Source organism: Lissotriton helveticus, chromosome 11, assembly GCF_964261635.1.
Source record: "Lissotriton helveticus chromosome 11, aLisHel1.1, whole genome shotgun sequence".
NCBI classification, from domain to species: domain Eukaryota; kingdom Metazoa; phylum Chordata; class Amphibia; order Caudata; family Salamandridae; genus Lissotriton; species Lissotriton helveticus.
The window spans coordinates 108,562,521-108,582,633 of record NC_136072.1 but is presented as its reverse complement, the minus strand read 5'-3'; the positions used below and the strand labels follow the sequence as shown (position 1 = coordinate 108,582,633).

At 41.6% G+C, this 20,113-nt stretch overlaps 1 protein-coding gene across 7 annotated transcripts in view; it reads right to left on the bottom strand.

Moving 5' to 3' along the window:
- The window catches only part of KCNMB2 (potassium calcium-activated channel subfamily M regulatory beta subunit 2), an 863,472-nt gene that overhangs the window by 244,425 nt on the left and 598,934 nt on the right, over window positions 1–20,113 (bottom strand). For 2 of the 7 annotated variants that reach the window (XM_078665725.1, XM_078665727.1), the window contains exon 1: window positions 652–784. The exons of the other annotated variants lie outside the window; for them this stretch is intronic. In XM_078665725.1, coding sequence (XP_078521851.1) covers window positions 652–728 — 77 coding nt within the window. In that variant the 5' untranslated portion in view covers window positions 729–784. Of the gene's footprint in view, window positions 1–651; window positions 785–20,113 lie in introns of those variants that run through there. 7 annotated transcript variants of the gene reach the window in all.

Here is a 20,113-nt window from a genome sequence, read left to right as displayed (position 1 = left end):
GCACTCAATGGCTAGCCTCCATTTATGGAGCTAGCCAATGAGAGCCGGGGGACGTTCCCGAAGTGCTTATTGTCAACATAGGATTTCACCTGCGCTGAAAGGCTGCGCAGCAGCCTTCGGCAGGCGAAACCCAAAAATTGTAGACTGGCCGATGAAACAGGCACCCATCTGTCGTGAAACTTTATGACCGAGGTGTTTTATTTATTTATCAATTTTTTGCAGTTTTATGTAGTGAGAACATGGATCAAGGCATTAAAGCGGCACATTACATTACATCAATTTAGATGCATGTTTCTTTTTTTATGTACATGGGGCAGATTTACAAGCCCCTTGCGCCACTTTTGCGTCACTTTTCTCATGTTAAAAGTGACACATAAGTGGCGCAGGGGGCTTGTAAATCTGCCCCATGGAGTTTAAGAGATTTGCCCAAAATCACAGGATGTTGAGGCGACGCTGGGACTCTAACCTCGACACCCACTTCCTAAGCCGCCAGGTCTGGCTGTTAGGCCACATCTCCTCCTTAACTGAATTGTAGCAACAGCACAGGAAATATGGTGCTATAAAAAGCGCCCCTTCCCGCACAAAACTGTAATAACTGGCTTCTACTCATATCTACAAATGTAAAAATCCCGCAAAAGCCGCGTGACTTACCGCGATTCCAAGTGCTGGGGAGGAAACGCAGCTCCGGCCCTCCGGCCCCTTCCCGCCCTTCTGGCCGGGGCCTCCATATCACTCAAGAGTCAGCACTACCACTCCTTAACAACAGCAGCCCTGTAAAAATACGTGAAAACCCAACAAAACACCGCGGGGAAATTGTAAGCACGTGACCCCTCGCCTTCTTTTTCTCTATCAACCTGTCCCTTGCGTGATTTAGTGTTATTTCTATTTCAAGAGGGCAGACATTTTATGACATATATGAAAACGGTGGTACATTGGATTAAAGATCATTCTTTAATTGTTAAACTGATTTGAGCAGTAATCACCAACATGGGTCATTTCCTGGCAGGAAATGTCTTCTTCCAAGAATAACAGAGGGGACAGTTTGACTCCAGATGGCATTTAAATGCTTAAAACAACACAGTGCTGCTGGGAAAGGAAAGTTTTATCAAGAAAGGGTGATACATTATTGCCACTTTTATCGGCAGGAAACTGCCGCTAAAGCGGCGATAATGGGCTTGTTAATATGCCCTTGTGAATTCCCATAGCAGCCCAGGTTATGGTGTTAACCTGGGTTGCTATGGGAATTCACCACTGGCGTAACGAAAAGTGAGGGGGCCTCCCTGCACGGTACTTAGGGGGGCCCCCTCCGGGCTCAATCAGGAGCTCTCCGGCCAGAGTGCAGTGCCGAGGGGGCCCCTTGGAGCTAGCCCCCCCCCCGCATCGCGTGGGCTGGGGGGCCTGTGTTACGCCCCTGGAATTCACAAGGGCATATTATCAAGCCCATTATCGCAGCTTTAGCGGCAGTTTCCTGCCCATAAAAGCGGCAATAATGTATCGCCCTTTCTTGATCATATGGCCCCTTGAATTTCATATATAGGCTTAAAAAAACGAAAACCTGTATTGTAATGCTGGATTTAGGCAAATAGATTCTTTGCGACCAAGAATGGCTGTCATTTTCTGCTATGGTCAGCTAATTTAGAATGCTCAGACGAGGGCAATAGTGCACTCACATTTGAACACAAGTGCAGAAAAAAACACAATGCACAAGCTGAAAAATCTAAAAGGGAAACTTTGCACCGGCACCCCAGTCCTAAAGGCTTTTTTGTGCAAATCTGTGTACTCCATAAATGCTGGTGCAAAAATGCACCAGTACCAGTGCAATCAGTGTCAATTGGTCTAATATTTCTTTATTTAATTTTTGTTTTTTAAATTAATTTATGTGAGACTAATCCTGGAAAAAGCACAATTTGCTCCAGTGTTTTAAAATATATTCTGAACTGTGCTTGTACAGGGGAGGAAATGTGTGCGGTCACACTGCAGCTGGCTGTACATGCCCATGGGCCTACTGCACCGAGCTGATAACGCAGACGAGAGACACAGGGTCGAAGAGGGCTGTGATGTCTCTCAAGGGCATCCTTGCTGGTCTCACAGATATAAGTGAGTGAAAAGTGACTGTAGGCAATAGCTCCTTGTCCAGGTTTTTTTCTTCCTGTTTATGCTGTCTGTAACTTCAACCCTCAAAACCTGTCACTGCAGTGTTTAACCATCAGAGGTCTGCTGTTGAAATTCCATATTTGTTATATATGTTTTTGTTAGTCTAGGAATTGACATTTCATGAAAAATGTGAGGATTATCTATAAATGGGACTCATTACAACAGTGGCATAGCTAGACCTTACGCCGCCCATGGCGGCCTCTGCATGTGCCGCCCCACGGTGGGGGGTGCTGGTGATTCCTGCAGCGGCCACCCCGCGACAGTTAACCGCATGCGCGCTAGCGGTTTTCCCGCTGTGCGCGGCACTTTTAAAAAGCCCACGTTACATGACGAGCTGAGCTCGTCATGAGCGTATGAGAGGCGTAACTCATGACGAGCTCAGCTCGTCATGAGCGTCGAAGGGGTTAAAGATAAGAGCGGGTGGCTGCCGCCCCCGAAACTCGTGCCGCCGCCACCCTCCCCCTTGATACGCCACTGCGTTACAATCTATTTCACTTCATTATGCAAATAATGTTTTGTTATGTTTTGCCTGTAGTAAAAATGTAAGGCTACTTCAAAGCAAGCATTGGGAAAGGCAACGGGTCTGCCTTGGCATCTGGTAAAATAGTTACTTATAAAAATTGCATGCGTGTGCCACAAAAACAAAGAAAAAAAGGAATTGTGCTGCTGCTTAATCGTGTTGGACATATGCTTAGATTAGCAATATCAAACAAGAAAATTATTAACCATCACATATAATTGCTATAGACCGGTATTGGGGCTTCCTATAACACTACAGGAGATTTGGGCATATTTACAACAGAATGTGGAGCACGGTGTTACGCCACAATTGGTAAGACCGCCTTCCAACATTCTGGAAATGTATGGATGCGCCGTGTTTACCATATTAAGGCGCACCCCAGCGTTTCCATTGGTGCTACATTTAGCTGCTTAGTGCCAATGCAGGCACCCTTGCACCATAGTGCAAGGGTGCCAATGTTGCAGGGAATGATTGTTCATGTGCAGGAAGGTGTCCCTACTAATGGTGAATTGTAAAGTCTATGTGTGCTCTAGAATGCAGCACATATAAAAGATGCAACTCATCATTATTTAATGATTGTCCAGGGGCAGGAAGGGACACCTTCCTGCACATGAACAATCACCAATGGCGATTTGCTCTTTCTATGTGTGCTGCAGAATGCAGCACATAGAGAAACAGCAAACACTAGGAGAAATGAATCATTTCTCCTCATTGCGCCAGTTTAAGAACAGGTTTTCCCTGGTCTAATTTTTGATGCTGCCCCATATTTACGCCAGCCTTTGTAAATGGGGGTAGGATCAAAAGGCAATGGGTGTTGTGGCGGAACGCCTATTGCAACACCCATTGCCTGCTCCTTTCACGCTAAGTGTTGTGTGAAAGGGGCATTATTTACAAGGCGGCATTAAGCCACATTAAGTGGCTTACAGCTGCCTTGAAAATAAGGCAAAGGGATTATCGCCATAAAAGAGACATTCTGGTGGTGATAAGTCCTTGTAAATATGCCCCTGTGTTTCCTACTGGTTGTAAAATTTGAATTCCCGTAACTTGTCGGTGTGGTTTAAATAGAAATGGGTGACTCAGAATAGATAATAAAGAATGGTAAGGACAAAGCATTGGTAAAATAAACTATTGATTCAGCAGCTGTTACTAAAGTGCACATTTTAGTCAGGTGCCCACATGTGACCAGGCCAATGTCATCACTCACAGTGCACGAGAGCCAATGGCTGACGTGGGCTGACCCACTACCTCATAATGTGTGCTGTAAAGGGTGGAAGCAAAATTAAAATGACAGTTAAACAGACCAATGGATTAAGTGGGTTACCTTAAAGCCCCTCTATAAATGTATACAGACGTGTATATTTTTATTTAAGAATTATTTTTGATAACAGGAGGATGGTGAGACACCTAAAGCTTTATTAAGGCCAAGACCAAAAATAATATTTTAGATTATTGAGCAAGTGCGGTACAAAACCTTGAAGCAATAATGCATTTAAAGATGAGTTTAAAATTCTTTACCATCAGAGAGGCACTACTGCATAATGAATTCATATTATTCCAGTTTATTTAAAAGAACTAAGACCATTCCTCAGAAAAAAATTAGAACATTTGGACATTAACTATTCCCTACACGCGTGACATGCCACAGCACGGCTCATTAAATCCATATAGATCACCCTTTATAAAGTCCCATAACCCAAAAATAGGCAGCTCCTGTCTTCCAAAACAAGTGGGAGAAGCACTCTAACACAAGTGTACAAATACAGAGATATTTGTATAGGGACTAGTATCCCAAAGAGAGTAGAGAAACAGAGTTACAAAGAATTTCAAACATTAGCGTCAAACATTACAAAACACATCTGTTTAGAGTCTTCATTCTCTGTTTCTTTGCGTGCTCTTAAACAGGGAAATGGACACAGCTAACACGTTTGGTCCCAAATACATAGGGTCTTCTTCAGGGCTGTTAAAAGGAATATAAAACAGAAGCTTAAGCAAGACAGACTGCACAGACACAAGTGCAAATCATAAGCAGTATATGTAGAAAAAGCGACACGTTTCGGTTTCATGTCTTACTCATATAGGCTTTTCACTGTAGAGAGCATGAAGCTGAATCTCCAGGGCACCAATTAAGCATTTATATGTTGTCCATGTGTCTGTATCTTTACTTTCTAGTCAGATTTGTATTTCTATAACAGCAAAAGCAACTTTATGCATAAAGTCAGAAGGTTTGTGGGATTACTCCTAGAATTATAGAATGCTATAGCTTGTGACTAAGATAGCTAGCCCCATCTGGTCTCTCAATTCCTTGCCTGTTCATGTCACAAGGACCCTACAGCTTTATATTTGCTTTCTCAGTACTGTTGTTCCCATCTGTCTAAATGACAGAATTTTTAAATAATTTAACTTAAAGGCCAACCAAAGCATGTGCTCTGCCTATTTCCTGGCTGTTCATTACGCAGTTTCGAAATCTACCTTTTTAGTTTTAATTACAACTGTTTCCATATATCTTTATAGAAAAGCTATGTAAAGTAATCTAATTTGATCTTTTCTTCAACTTCCTTCTTGGAGGCTACAAAAAACATCTTACCAAACCTTCTGTGAAAAGAAGTTTACATTTTATTCTTTAGACTCACTCTACTGTTACACTGTGCTACCAACTCAAGACTTACATTTCTAGTACATACACAGTCACTCACACTGTCATTTGGGGGATTCCAGGCAATGCCCAGATGTATCACCAGATGAGGGTCGTCCTTCACCTGGTAATCCCTGAGAGCAAGAGAAGGAATAATCTTTGTGTGTCAGAATTGATTTGGGAGAAGGTGACTGATAAAGTAGCTCTGAAGAAAACTTCCCCTTTGGTCCTAACCCTTTTTTACAAACAGTTGTGCTATTTTTTTCATGTTACGCTTTGAGCAGTGGATGGACATGGAGGCAGAAGTATTCCAACATTTATAATACAAGGCGTGAATAGCCCTTCACTCTTTTCTATCTCAATCATTACCCCGGCAAAGGATCCAAATATTAAATGGATATAAAGCTTTACCACTGTACTTTACACCTCTCAGCTCTTCACTCTATCAGCCACATCAATCTCTGTAAGGCTGTGTGCTGCATGACGTTGTGCATGTCTCAAGGAACTCTATGTGTCTGTGTGTTCTGTGTGAATGTGCACACAAGCATGTCTGAGAGACAGGGAGACTGTGTGTTGGTCTGTGTACCTGAGAGTCTATATATCTGTTCATCTGTATGTATGAGTGTCTGCATGTCAAGTGGTCTGGTGGCCTATGAGCCTTGGCATGCAGGGCTGGATAAATGGGTACCTGTGTGGCTGGTGATCTGTGTGCATCTGTGTACATCTGTAGATGTGTTCCTCTGTGTGTGCATGGATAACACGGTGGAACTAGCAGCTCAGTAGACTAATGCATCTATTTCAGAAACCTGTGTCTGGCCGACCTTGTAGCCACAGGCCCCAAACCAACTCTTTTTTTATTCTTCTGAGGTCAAACAAAATGAGTGCCAGTGTGCCTTAAGGAGTGAACGTGCCCTTTACTAATACATGTTTTATATTACTTGTATGTTTGTTGATTTTCTACATATGTGCATGTATGTGTGATCTGTGCCGATGTGGATATGTGTTCTGTGTATCTCTGTGTGCTTGCATTGAACAAAATCCACGCCTACTGACTTTGTCCTTGCTTTGTATTGAACGTGAAAACTAGATAATTTAGACACTAATCACTGCTGCAGAGGCAGGTATCACCAATCCACTGGTTAGTTAATTGCTACCATTACATCGATCTACAGACACTCTCTTAATCAGCAGTAAGATGCAGTCAATTGTTGGAGAAAGTGACACAGAAAGACAAAGAGCACTGAAAGAGTAAACCTAGGTGGGTGTTACATAGCCTGTGTGATATAGAAAGAAGCAAACTGATGGAGAAAGCAAGAGGGAAGAGTATGAACAAATTAGAGAGGAAAGGAAAACATGACAATAAAAAGGTGGAGACAGAGAGCTGAAAGGAAAGCGAGTAAACAGAAGCGCTGGAGAACTAGAGTCACTCCAGATGCTTAGGATAAAAAAAAGATTATCTCAACGAATTTATGTTATATTAACACATATATTTATCTCCTGTGGCTTGGGTATGGCCCACCTTGCGTATGTCGGACATTGCCAACATAGTGGGAAAATAGAAAGAAATTACATTGGAAAAGACTGAGGACACATTTTTTTGTGCATTGTACAGATTAGTAAATTAGTAATTGATGTATATGAAAAAACAAGCGAGGGAGCATGGAAAGAGTCAGAGCCAGACAGGCAATCCAAAGAAGCCCAGGCAAATTTTGTCCAAATAGTGTATAGCGAGCGAATATAGTGAGCGAGGCTAACCTCTACAAGTGGGTTGGGGAGGTCTCCCCCCAAGAATATCTTGAAAAAGGGTGCATTGTACAGCCCATTTTTCATTATACATTCAATTGTATTTCTTTTTAACCCCTTCGCTGCGGGGGTTATTCCCCCGCTATGCTGGGCCCCATGCTCATGACAAGCTCAGCTCATCATGAGCTACAGCGCTCCGGTGCTCATGACGAGCTGAGCTCGTCACAGGTGTATTGACTACCGTGGAACGCTCAGCACAGCGGGTGAATTCTCCCCGCACCTGAGCGTTCCACGGGCCATGACGAGCTGAGCTCGTCATGAGCACCGGAGCGCCGTGGCTCATGACGAGCTCGTCATGAGCGTCGAAGAGGTTAAAGCATAGTAAATTATGACCTTAGAATGCACCAGGGTACCACAATCTTTATTGGGTCTCTTCAACGATTCCCTCACTATTACCCTCCAACAGTGCCTCTCATCTCTCCATAACCCCTGTCTCACATGTATTTAATTTGTTTTTTAGCCCCTGTCATACCAGTGTAGGTTGTCTGAGCATTTTACATCACACACACACACACACACAGGGGCAATGAATCAAACGTTTGTAAATCAGTGTATAGAAATGTTACATAAAAACAAGGTGTAGGATTCACATGCCATCAATACGGCTTAGCCTGGTGAAGCACAAACTCAGGATTCAGAACGTAACACAGGGGTTAGGGTTGACTTTATTACCCAAACAAACCCTTTTAGAAAAATTAGGCGAATGAAAGACTAAGAAAAAAAAACATAACTTTCTAACCTAGATTATAATTGTAATGTGGGAACTGCACAGTGACAATAGTATCTCTGTGACAAAAACAGAAACCCTCTGAGCTATGCACATAAAATATTGTTCTGTGATCTGCATAGTACACACTCTTTGCAGCAAACATATTAACCTGTTGCGTTACCTTGGGTGAACTCCAATCTCTCTCCAGCAGGTACATTAATCACCAGAGTTATCTTGCCACTTTTACTGCGCCTGAAAACTGTTGGATATACAAGGAACTTTGCAGTTCTTTTAAAACTGCTTCACTGTTACAAAACCGGCCCCTAGTAACAAAACCACCCCCGCCCTTCAAGCCTCCTGGGGAAATGCCCGATGCCTGGTAAGGCCAGTCCGGCCCTGCAAAGAGGCATAGGACAAGAAAGCGCAAGTGCATGTCAGACGCAAGGACACATGTGTGTTCTCTTGCATTTGTGAACACACACAATCTCAGATACACACACAAATACATAAATCTTAGATGTAGGCTCGTGCGCGCGCACAAATACAGACACACACACAGAGTAAGCATAATGCATTGCAGAATCTTTTACAACAGATCTAGCTTAGGACACTGGATACAAATATTTTCAATCAAAACCACAGACATTTTCTGCCTTGTCAACCCGATTCAGATCCAATGGAGCGAAATTAGACCTCTCGCCGCCGAGAAAGTCCCAGTTGCGCAATGTACTGGGCAGTCTCTGCTCCTTAATAGAACTCACATTTATCATGAACCAAAATTAATAGGCAATAAAATCAGAAGTCAGCAGCCTGAAACGTCCACCGTCCGCCCTTACCAGAGGAATGATTAAAGTGGAAACAAAAATCAGCTCCACAGAAGTGTGCAAAGTTCAACTTTCAAAAGCAATCAGGGAAAATACATTCAGATGTGTTGGCAAGGATCACACATTTGCCAAAGTCTGTGAGCGCGTTTGAAATAGACTGAGGGGCACATTTACTATTGTTTCACGAAATACGGCGCAGCAAGGGAAAGGGAGAAAGCAGAAAGTGTCCATCTTAACAAAGATATGGAGCATTCCTGTTCTTTTCTTGCACTAGCGCACTGTGTGCAACCTTGCACCAACTCAGACACCCTTGCACCATAGTGATGCAATCTTTATGCAAAATCATATTTAATCTAGGTCTAGCGGTGAGGATGTGGCCTAACGGCTAGAGCGGTCGACCTCGAAGCTGCGGAACCGGGTTCGAGTCTCGGCAGGGACGCTCAACATCCTGTGATTCTTGATAAATCACTTAATCTCCCACAAAATGAATGTGGCCATCTATAATGCAACTGGTGCTCGTATAAAGTGCTCTGATGCCTTCGGGTCGAGTTTGCGCTCTATAAAACTGCCCACAAAAAAAAGAAATGCCTCTGCAAAGTACAGCTTAAATAAATGACACACATTAAATTCAACATAAAAACGCAACATAACTGTATAATAAAATATATAATGCAAAAAAAGCGAATTAGGATTCCAAGATTCCAGTTTATGATGCGATTCGCATTTACGTCACTGCGCTATAGGTCGAAAGAAGTCAGCCATACAAACACTCATCTGAGATAGGTAGGTTATTAAATAAGAGAAGCTCCATGTTATGCTCAGCTCTCTTCAAGGCTGACCTTCCAATATATACTATGCCATTTTCAAGGCGGATTATCGGAGATTTAGGCAAAACCATGACTTTTGTGGGCATAGAGAGCATCAGATGACAATTCTCCGTCGTGCGAGACACATTTTTGCTTGTCCTGGGCTTATATTTTAGTCTTTTTCTTTTCTTTTCTACCCATTGGGATCAAGTTATGAGATCCTCATGTTCCTAAAAATCTGTGGTAACTATTTTTCTACACCCCAAAAAGTAATATGCAATAAAGTGACCGGGATGTGCAAAATAAAGCAACAGGCAAGGGATGATTGTTCAAAGCTTGTACCAGTACGAAAAAAGACACATTTTGGGTCATATTTACAAGGGTATTGTGCCACAGGAATGTCACTTTTACCGACGTTCTGGTGGTCCAGTGCTTTGCTCTATATTTACAAAACGAGGTTAATCCACGTTGCATAGCTTAATGCTGCTTTGTAAATATGGTACACTCTCACTCAGGTATTCTGCTGCACACATAGAAAAAGCAAATCGCCTTTAAAGATTGCTTATGTGCAGGTGTCCCTACCTGCACATAAAAAATCATACCTGCAACACAGACACAATTGCATTGTGGCATAACAGTGTCTGTGTTGGCTCTAGGCAGCTTGTTTAGCGCCAGCACTAGGGAAAATACAGGTGTACGCCATATTCTTGTAAATACGGCGCATCCTTGTGCTTTGGAAGTGACACAACGCAATATTGGGCAGCGCGGCACGGCGCTATTTCCTTGTGCATATACCCCTTTATTCTGCACCAGTTTCCTGCTTGTGTGACAAAGTTTCAAGCAAGATTTGCGACAGTCTGTATATAACAAATAGGTTTTCAACAGGACGAAAATGAAGGAAACGATTTGCGTGAAAACCCAGCAAACATAATTGATCACCTGATCAGTTGTCCATGCACCACAGTTAAAAAAAAACTTTGTGATAATCAGACATATTATTGCAGAACCAATTCTGGTTTTGAAATAGAAAATGAGTCGAACTGATCGTGTCTCAGACTTTCACATTTAAAAAAAGGAAACACAGGAGTTTGTTCCATTCCTTTGGATATACACATGGAGCCAAATTCAGCTTGAATTGGTGCAAAATATGATGCAAAGAGCATTGGAGGATTTGCTCCATTCCATTTTACGCAAGCAGCTAAAAGCAGTGCAAAGATTTTGTGCTCCATTGTTTGCACCAATGCAAACGTCCTGGAACCTCGTCCAAAGTAGGGCACATCACTCATTGGACAGATACTCTCCGATCAAAAGTTATCAATATTTTTAGTGTTTATGGTACATAATTGTTTTTTTATTTATTTTGTTGCAGATATCTTTTCTGGTAGACCAGTAATCCCTGCACATTAATGAGACAGTAAAAAGAAACAGCCCGTGCAGTTTCAATTGATTACATTTCCTCAGCTCCCACTGGGTTTATGTCTATTAGGCCGGCCGAGAAGACAAGCATTTTGGGGTATATTACCAACAACTAGCGATAATTTTTGTCTCTAACTTGTTTAGAGACAAAAATTATCGCCGCACATCGGCGATTTTTATCGCAGATAAACCTTGCTATTAGCAAGGTTTATCGCAAATGCGATAAAAAACGGCCGCAATGCATGAATATCGCTGAAAAGTCAGCGATATTCATGCATTATCGAGCAAATGCTCTTAGCCATGTTATCCACCTCCCATTGGATAACATGGTGAAGAACTGCTCAGGGCAGGTGTTAGCTTTTGGAGATATTCGCGCTTAGCGCGAATATCTCCAAAAGTTGGTAATAGGAGATAGCGATGTTAGCGACTGTTTCCAGTCGCTAACATCTTGGCACGCCCACTTTGCATGTCATTAGTGATAAATATCACTGACATGCAAAGCGGGGCCCAAGATGGTCGCTATCTCCTATTAGCTGTCACTAACTGGTGTTAGCGACAGCTTGGTAATAGGGAGATAATTTTATCTCCGCTTTCTTGGCTTTTAAAGCCAAAAAAGCGGAGATAAACCCCTTGATAATTGTTCTCTAATATGTGTCTGTTGGGAAAATCTACCCTTTGCTCCAATTTCCCAACTGTACTGATAATGCACTTCATTTGGTTCTCCTGCGCGATTGATCACTTTTTATTAATGTGAGTCAACTCTTTTAATGATTTCTGTACAGAATATTTACAGTCATCCCCAGAAGGGCCATTAACATGTGAAAGGCATTTAATTCAATGCAGGGAGACCAGGTGAGTGTTTTAAAGCACACAGTCACCCAGAAGGGTATATTGGCACTAAATAACAGATGTTTATTGCTATCTAAGCCATGGTACTCATTTTATTGACATCGGAAGGATGAAAGGCTGAGTGGGCATGCCGGATATTGAACTTGTGACCGTGGAGTGAAACAGATATATCAACAGTGGACGCATTATTCCACAGGACCACCACACCTCAGCTTTTATTGATAACCCAGTGTGTTCTGACTGCTCTCGTCTTCAGCAGCGGCTGGCACCGATCGGACGTTGTTGGGCGGCGGCGGTGGTGGTGGGGACATGGGTGTGAGGTGAAATAAAAAATAAGATTTCAAGTTACCTGATTTCCGCATCCTCCTTGCCACTCCTCCTGGTTGCATTTCTCCTCCTCCCGCCGGCAGGCTCCCCTAAGCCAATCACAACACTGCAATGCAGCATTGTGATTGGTCTGAGCACCGTGTCTCAGCACAGAGATGGGGCGTGGGAGACTGGGCATGTTCTCCACCTAGGGTGTAATGCAGCCAGGGTGGAGAAGAGGGAAAGTGTGCATGACTGTTATGGTCGACTCGAGAGGGCTGACCAAGCAGTCATGTGCCCTTGGGAGTGGGGGCAAACCACTCCTCGGCTGCTCTGTCAGCCCGCCACGCTGCCCTGCACGAAAAATAAAAAATAAAATGATAATAACTGAGTTAACATCATTTTAGGTTTTCTTATAGTGCTGATAAAAAACAGTGGGGCTATGCTCCTCCACCTTAGCAGAGGAGCCGCCACTGCTCGTATTGCTTTGCTTCCAGTACCAGAACCAAAACCAACTGGACTAACTCATGTTATATCAAGGATTTGTAAGAGAAACTTCCATTAATTAAACTATGGTTCCTGATGACATGGAGTGAATTAGCAAACCAGATGAATTATGGGTAGTGTACAAGTCATGGGGCGACACAACTAGTACCACCACAAAATTGACAGCAGATATCCAACCAACGCATACAATAGAACTTTGAAGGGGTCTAGGCCTTGACAAATTTGAACCACTAATTAAAAATACCAAAAATACAGTATTCTAAAGATTCAAATTTCTAGTCTTAACTCTGAATTTGGGATATTGTATAACAGGTAAAATGGGGTTCCTGTCTGTTGATTGATCAAGTATCAACATAGGTTGAACATTAGCATCCAAAATCATATCGCGTAAGGATAACAAGTGTTTAAGACAACATAGACTACCATTGCATGATGACTTCCCGTGGTCAGGCCTCAGCACTCTTCTACAATTTCAGAATAAAGATCATGATCCCATATTGCATACAAATATCGGTACTATTCACCATGGGTGAATCACATATTGGAGATGCTCTCTGTTCCAATATAGTACTCATATTCACTCATACATATTTGTGGAAGTGCAAACCACAGAGAGATTAGAAAAGACCTTATAAACAGCAGATGCCAATTAAGCGTACTCTAAATTTGCAACTGAGACATACCGTGTAAGCTCTGCAGCGGAAGTTCTACATCACCATCCTATTCGAGAAGCTGACACCAGATTTTATTAGTCTCCTATACTTCTGAATCAATATTTCTAGTTTACTAGGTTGTAGGAGGTGGGTGATGAATTTCAGCAGTGGTTTTGTAATACTTCTCCACTAGGGTGGTATTTACCTGTCTCAGTCATTATAGCTGAATGGTTGTCAAATGTTGTCAGTTTTAGTGTCCTGAAAGACAATACTTGCTTTAAAATTAGGTCAGTTTTTACAACAAATTGGTTACCCAGATATCTTTTGCAGAATTAACCTGGAGTTGGATAAAGAAAGTAGCAAATAACAGTATCTCTTTTTTGTGAATGTGTCTTCTGCAGAAAAGAATGGATTGGGCATACCCATAGTATTATCACAAAAATGAGCATTCTACTCACAAAGTAAATAATTGTGCAGAGGTTGGTGTGGATTTTTAACTGGATCAAGTTAAAAATCCTCAGTATACTCTATGTTGGATGTCTTTTTGTGGAGGTAAAGGATCATGCATTTCTATGATAATACAGTGATCCCCATTCTGATTTGAATGGGGATGTCAACCTACTCCTCAGCCTAATATTTGATAGTAAATTGTCCTCTTGCTTTGCTCAATCGAAGGCATATTCATCCATGCTAGATGAATGTTGAAGTCTGGATGATCTTCAGTTTCCCCCGTAAGCGTATCCACTGAATTTGCATGGCCAATTCACAGAACACATACAAAATAACTGATTATTAATTTACTCTTAACACTTAACCCCGCACCTTGCTTAAAATTGGGCATGGGCCACAGGAAAAAGCCATGCTTTTAATGATGCTATATAGGCACATTTAGTCTCATTGCCAAACTCTTCCGTGCATGTACTAGGATAGACGGAGGCCATATAGGACGTCCATGCTACAATGTAAATTGTTACGGATTCACAATACTATGTTGTTCAACTAGGGCCACTATACAAGCATTCCAAGAATTATAGGCCAGAACTGGTAAGATCAAATTAGTCTTTTCGACAAGAGACAGGTTTATGGGAATTCCCCAAAGAGATAAACGGACTGACCAAGGAGAGAGGACCACAAGAATATTCAATGTCAATTAATGTTTTTCCATGTATTATTTCCTCATTAATGTGCTGGCCAGTGCTATTAAAGAACAAGTTAGTGCCAGCATACTTTGGTAAGGTTACCTTATCCTCTATTAAGGACATTTCATTAAATCATTCTGAATAACTAAAACTGCTTGAGTGACCTACTCCCTGATTCCAAGTGGGGCAGATGGGGATAAGTATTTATTGCACAGGTTAACGCTGATGGCTGAGGTGTTTATCAGGTGCAGCAAGTACTCCTATTCTTCATTCAAAGGGTCATAACATGCTAAAAGCTGGGATCACTGAACCTACTCCCACATGTACCATAAATTACTGGGCAATGTTTTTCACAGTATATTTTGCAGGGTTGGGCTCTTCTGTCAGTAATGAAACACATCGAAAATCTGGAAAATCAAGTGGTATTGTGATACCGACAGAGGTTCCGCAGTAGGGCAATTTAAAATGATGAGGTATATTTATTTTGCAGTTTTATACAGCGTGAACAAGACCCAAAGACTCAAGACCTATTTAATCGCCTGTGCAGTGTAGACTTACTACTTCATGTGACTTTACAACATGGCAGCCACCATGACAAGTCTGGAGTGCTACCACTGGAATACTACTAAAACTGTCCTCTGCACTGCCACCACTCTGAACATCGCCTCAACACATGTAGCAATGGCACATAGGGTATATGTCCCAGGATGGTTATGGATATATGGTGGAAGGGCAGCCAGCATTGTAGGAATAGTGGATGGATGTCAAGGTTGTAGCCACAATTCAGAAGACGACAGACCCCAACTGCACATCTATCCCGATAGTGGTCAATGCATTGTATGTGGTGTGCTGGATTGGCAGTAGTCATCTTATCAATGTGGAGAGTGCTACTGGAAGGAGTTGATCAGTAGAGATTGGACAAAGTTCTCAATGGTGCAGTTGTCCTGGTGGGCCTTTAGTGAGTCTGGGGAGTCCTGTGTTCAGCAAGGTGACGAGGTCAGTGGCAAGTCCATGTTGGGCAAGATTACCCTGCACCAGCACATGACCTCACTTTTGATTTCCAATATTATTTCTCTCCTGCTTTTATATGACATTGTTTAAGCACAGCACTTTGGTAATTAAAGTAGGTGGATGGACTACAGTCCGATAGATTTAAAGATATCCACCGGCCTGATGGAGATCTCTGTGTTTTCAGAAGAGCCAGCCACATTGCCACTAAGGCTCCCCTGAAGTGACTGAAGGTTTACTGAGTGGCAGCTCAGCAAATGTTTCTGGTTGTCAAAAGCAAACTCCCAAAGCTAGAGTTTGTTTTGGAAAAGCAAAAAACACAAGTGACCTTTCTTTATAATGCACGGGATTCTGCAGTCCCTGTATAAAAACCTGTCTCTAATTTTTTTGTAGTCGGTGACTTGTGATGCACCTGGTCACCTATTATATAGAAATAATGTAGCCGCTCAACTGTAATAACTTATTACAGTTGAGTTCTGATGTCACGATGCCTGCTGCCAGAGCCAGAAGCCAAAGGAAAGGCAGGTCAGATCATGGAGCATAATTAAAGCAGATGTTTAAAGTACTTAACTGAACCATTGCTTTTATTTCTTCTGCTGTGTTTTTCCAGAAGCACAGTGACAATCAGAAAAGAGATATATATGGCATCATGTTTATTTTGTGTACTTCTTAGGTATTTATCGAAAAGTTTGAATCTTTTGGCATGTTCCTACACATCCTGAGCTACTGCGCCTTTAAAAAAAAAAGCGTGTATTAAACGGATTCTAATATCTTTTTGCAGCAGCAATCTAACAGCTTTTTTATGTATTTACTTTTGCACTAGATATTTAAATTTTGATCTTTACGTTAGTAAACATGCTCTACCTTTCATATGAAAGAGCTACACCAATGATTTAAGTGGTTTGGGTGATGGTGATGGCATGATCATGTATTATAAGCACTAAAGTACCCCTGCTGCATATGTTAAAAGTCTTGCAAGTCACCTTTGAGTGCCAAAACCTTATGAAGGAACAAAGCCTTTGGCCCCATTCCTCTATTTCCTCATGGAAATCCTTGCAGACTTGCAATATCCTTATAATGTACATCAGTGGGTAGTTTAACTCATATATATTAGGAGACTGGATGTGTCACAATTGGTTTAATGTAAAGAAATTAGAGACAGGTTTTTAACCAGGGATTGCAGAATTCCATTTTATATAATAATAGTAGTAATAATAATAATTAGATTAATAATAATACTAATATTAATAATAATAATAACAATTAAAGTTATTATAATTATAATAAGAATGGTGCTACCAGTAATATCATAAGTAACATTACAATTTCTAATAGTACGTTTTAGGTATAAACTTAAACTTTTAGTGTAAAGTTTGATTTTTGGTCTATAGTTAGACCTCAGGTCTCAAATTAGACCAGTCTAAAGTTAGACTTTAGGTCTAAACTTAAACTTTAGGTTTAAAGTTGAACAGTATGTACAGTTAGACTTCAGGTCTAAAATTAGACTTAAGTTTTAAAGTTAGACTTTAGGTTTCAACTAAGGCTTCAGGCCTAAAGTTAGACTTTAGGTCTAAGATTACCTATGTGAATTGGGTCAATATGTTCAATCTTAGCTGCACCAGAAAATGTCTTAGAAATACAAGTGAAAGAAAATGTTCATAAAGGTAAACACTGGTATGCTACGAACACTTGTCAATGGTCGTCAAATGTGTGGAGATGTTTACAGAACACAACACATTTTGTGCTACCTTCAAGTACAGCTCACATCATGTATCTCCCGACTTTTCCATTAGAAAAGATGTACTGGAACAGCACTTGCCTATGCTTTTACCCACACTGTGTTGAGGATAATCAAGTCCATGTATGTCACAAGGACACCACGTTTCCAGTCCAGCACTTCCATTCATCTTGACAGCGTATTGTGGGAGTTGTGGTATCGGAGACCTTTAATGGCACTAACACATATGATGACAGTGAATACACGAAAAGCCCATACCTTGAAATGAAGCGTTCCGACCCTATATAGCTTCTGATCAAGACCTATGGAGTACCGCCACATTATATATTCAACCTAAAGGGATTTATGATTTCTTTGTAAGTACTACAACTTTCAATGCTGCGCTGTGGTATCTCACCTTCACTGATGTTCTCTATTATCGATATACCTGCTGTCACAACCAAGTTCCACTGAGTGCAATCATTATTTTGTTATTTTTTTCATTTGTGCAATCCACATATTCGTATATTCCAACATAACCATAATTAATAAATGCCTTCCTAATATTAAGTCTTGCTCCAGAGCTTGGGAGAGCAGGCCCTTGCCATGCACTTGTCTATCAGTATCCGGTTTCCGTAGGGATCGCAGACTTACACTTTTCGTTAAACTCTTCTTTTAATTGTGAATACACAAAAAAGTCACTATATTATGAGAGTGGACGTTTAAGAACTCTTCAAGGATAAACTTATAGTAATTTTCTTAACTTGTTGTATAGACATTATTTGAAGGTAGATAATCGTATGTATTTGAAATGCTTTGACTTTTCTCAAATTTATTACCAACCTGGGAAGAGTACTCACAAGGATAACATGTTATTTTCTTCTCTGGTTCCTCATTTGATGCTACTTTTCCATTTTCCTTTCTCCTCTACAGATATTCCCCTTCTCCCACACTAGTACTGCCATTGCATTAAGGTCCTTAAATACCAATCAAATGGCTTTTTATCCTCTGCTGTCTACGGAACACCTTTACAATATGTCTGCCTCTTCAGTGCTTAGTGGCCACCGGTGGCCATTTTGTCTGAACACCTTTCCAGGGTTTTCCGCTTGTGCTGTCAGTTTATGAAGATTTTCAAGCCCAAGCATTTTACCTCATGGCCCTCTGTTGCTATCTTTCACTCTGGCATTTTCACTTAGAGCGCGGTGAGAGTGCAGCTCATAAATCCCTCTAGTCGCCATCTTCCAACGCATGCCCCCAAAGAGCCACTTTCTGCCTAATTTTTGGTTAATTTGAGCTATTTCCTTGTTTAATGAAACCCCAATGAGCTGTAAGTACCACATGGGTCTCTACTGGCGATGGCAGCGGAACGCGTTTCAAAATTCAGCCAAGCTACCGTGAATCGCTCCCTAAGACACATCATCCTTAATGGACATTTTATGGGCGCTTTTACTCCTAGGAGGAGTAAATATAGCAAAGGCTTGAAATGTGAGTTGTATTTATTTCTTTGGCAAAAAATCATTCACCTTCTAGAAAGGCAATAACACTATGTTAGCACTGGGTAGCTGTAAATCCACGATTTCTACTAAGGAAGGGCTTTAAAGCATGTAAATCTGGACTTAAATTGTATAAATGCCAATTTCTCATAATCGTATTCGCAGTAATGGTAGATATATGAAACACAGCCAAACATTGTTACTTTTAATAGAAGTTCAAAGAAGCAGCTTGAGTCCCAGAAGCAAGAATCCATGGCTGCTGCATTTCAGGTTATTACTTCCTGTTTAGCAATCAATTTCAGAGCATAAAATCATTTATGCAAATGACCTCATTGCACAAAGTACACATCACAAGATTTACTGTACTAGATTGCCTTCAGTCAGGGGTTTCCAGCCTCTCAGTGATACAATTCCTCATCCACTCGCAATCAATTAAAATGATTGACTGCTGAGAATTTTATTGACATCCAGTCACTTTCTGTTCTCATCTTGAGTTCCATAAATCTGTCCTCTCAGGGAGAAGAAAAGAAATACATTGGGAACCTGAAGGATTCACTGTAGTTATACGTATTGTGTACAATATGAAACACAATCCCTCAGTGCAAAGGAGTGTTCTTAGCATCAAGATACAGATTATGCAGTAAATACTGCCTTGGTTTCATTAGCCACATACATTTCATTTTATAACCAGCTTTATTGTGTTTATACAGCAAGCACCATCATAGTTAATACAAGCTGTGCATTGGAAATCACAGCCACATACATTTTTAGGACATTTGGCAAGAACAGTTTTGTTATCACACACAGAAAATCATTTAAATGACATTCCCTGAGAAAGATTACACATGATACTAAACACAAACAAACACCGAAAGAAGTTAAAAACCCAGGGCATATTGCCCTAAAAGGCAACCAATCACATGGCAGCAGGAAAACACTCTAAAATTCAGAGAATGAAAGGAAAACGGGACGGAAAAGTCGGGGACACATCGCAAGTGCCAAAAAAAAGGATCAGATATCTATTTGAGCATCTACCGAATGATAGTCATTGAACATGGAGTTAAAAACACATATGGAAGCATTTTCATTGGCTATGACGTAACATCCATCGCATGTTTTCATTTCACAATCTTAACCCCTTCACTGCGGCGGCTATTCCGCCGCAGTGCTAAGGGGGCGGGGCGCATGCTGGTGACGGAACCGCTCCGTCACCAGCCGCGGTTGGGCTGTGCTTGTGACGGAGCGGTTCCGTCATGGCCCGCCCCGCTCAATAGAACGCTCAGCGCAGGCGCGGAATTTGCGCCGCGCATGAGCGGCGAGCGGGCCATGACGGAACCGCTCCGTCATCAGCACAGCACACCCGCAGCTGATGACGGAGCGGTTACGTCATCAGCGTGCAAGGGGTTAAGAGTAGTCTCGCAGGGCCCGATTCACAGAACTACCTTAAGACAAAATACTAAACTTACTACCATTTACTCATTTTGGTCTTCACAGAAGGCACTTACTCATTGATGAGTAAGTGCCTTCTGTGAATACCAAAATTAGTAAGTGCCTTCTGTGAATACCAAAATGAGTAA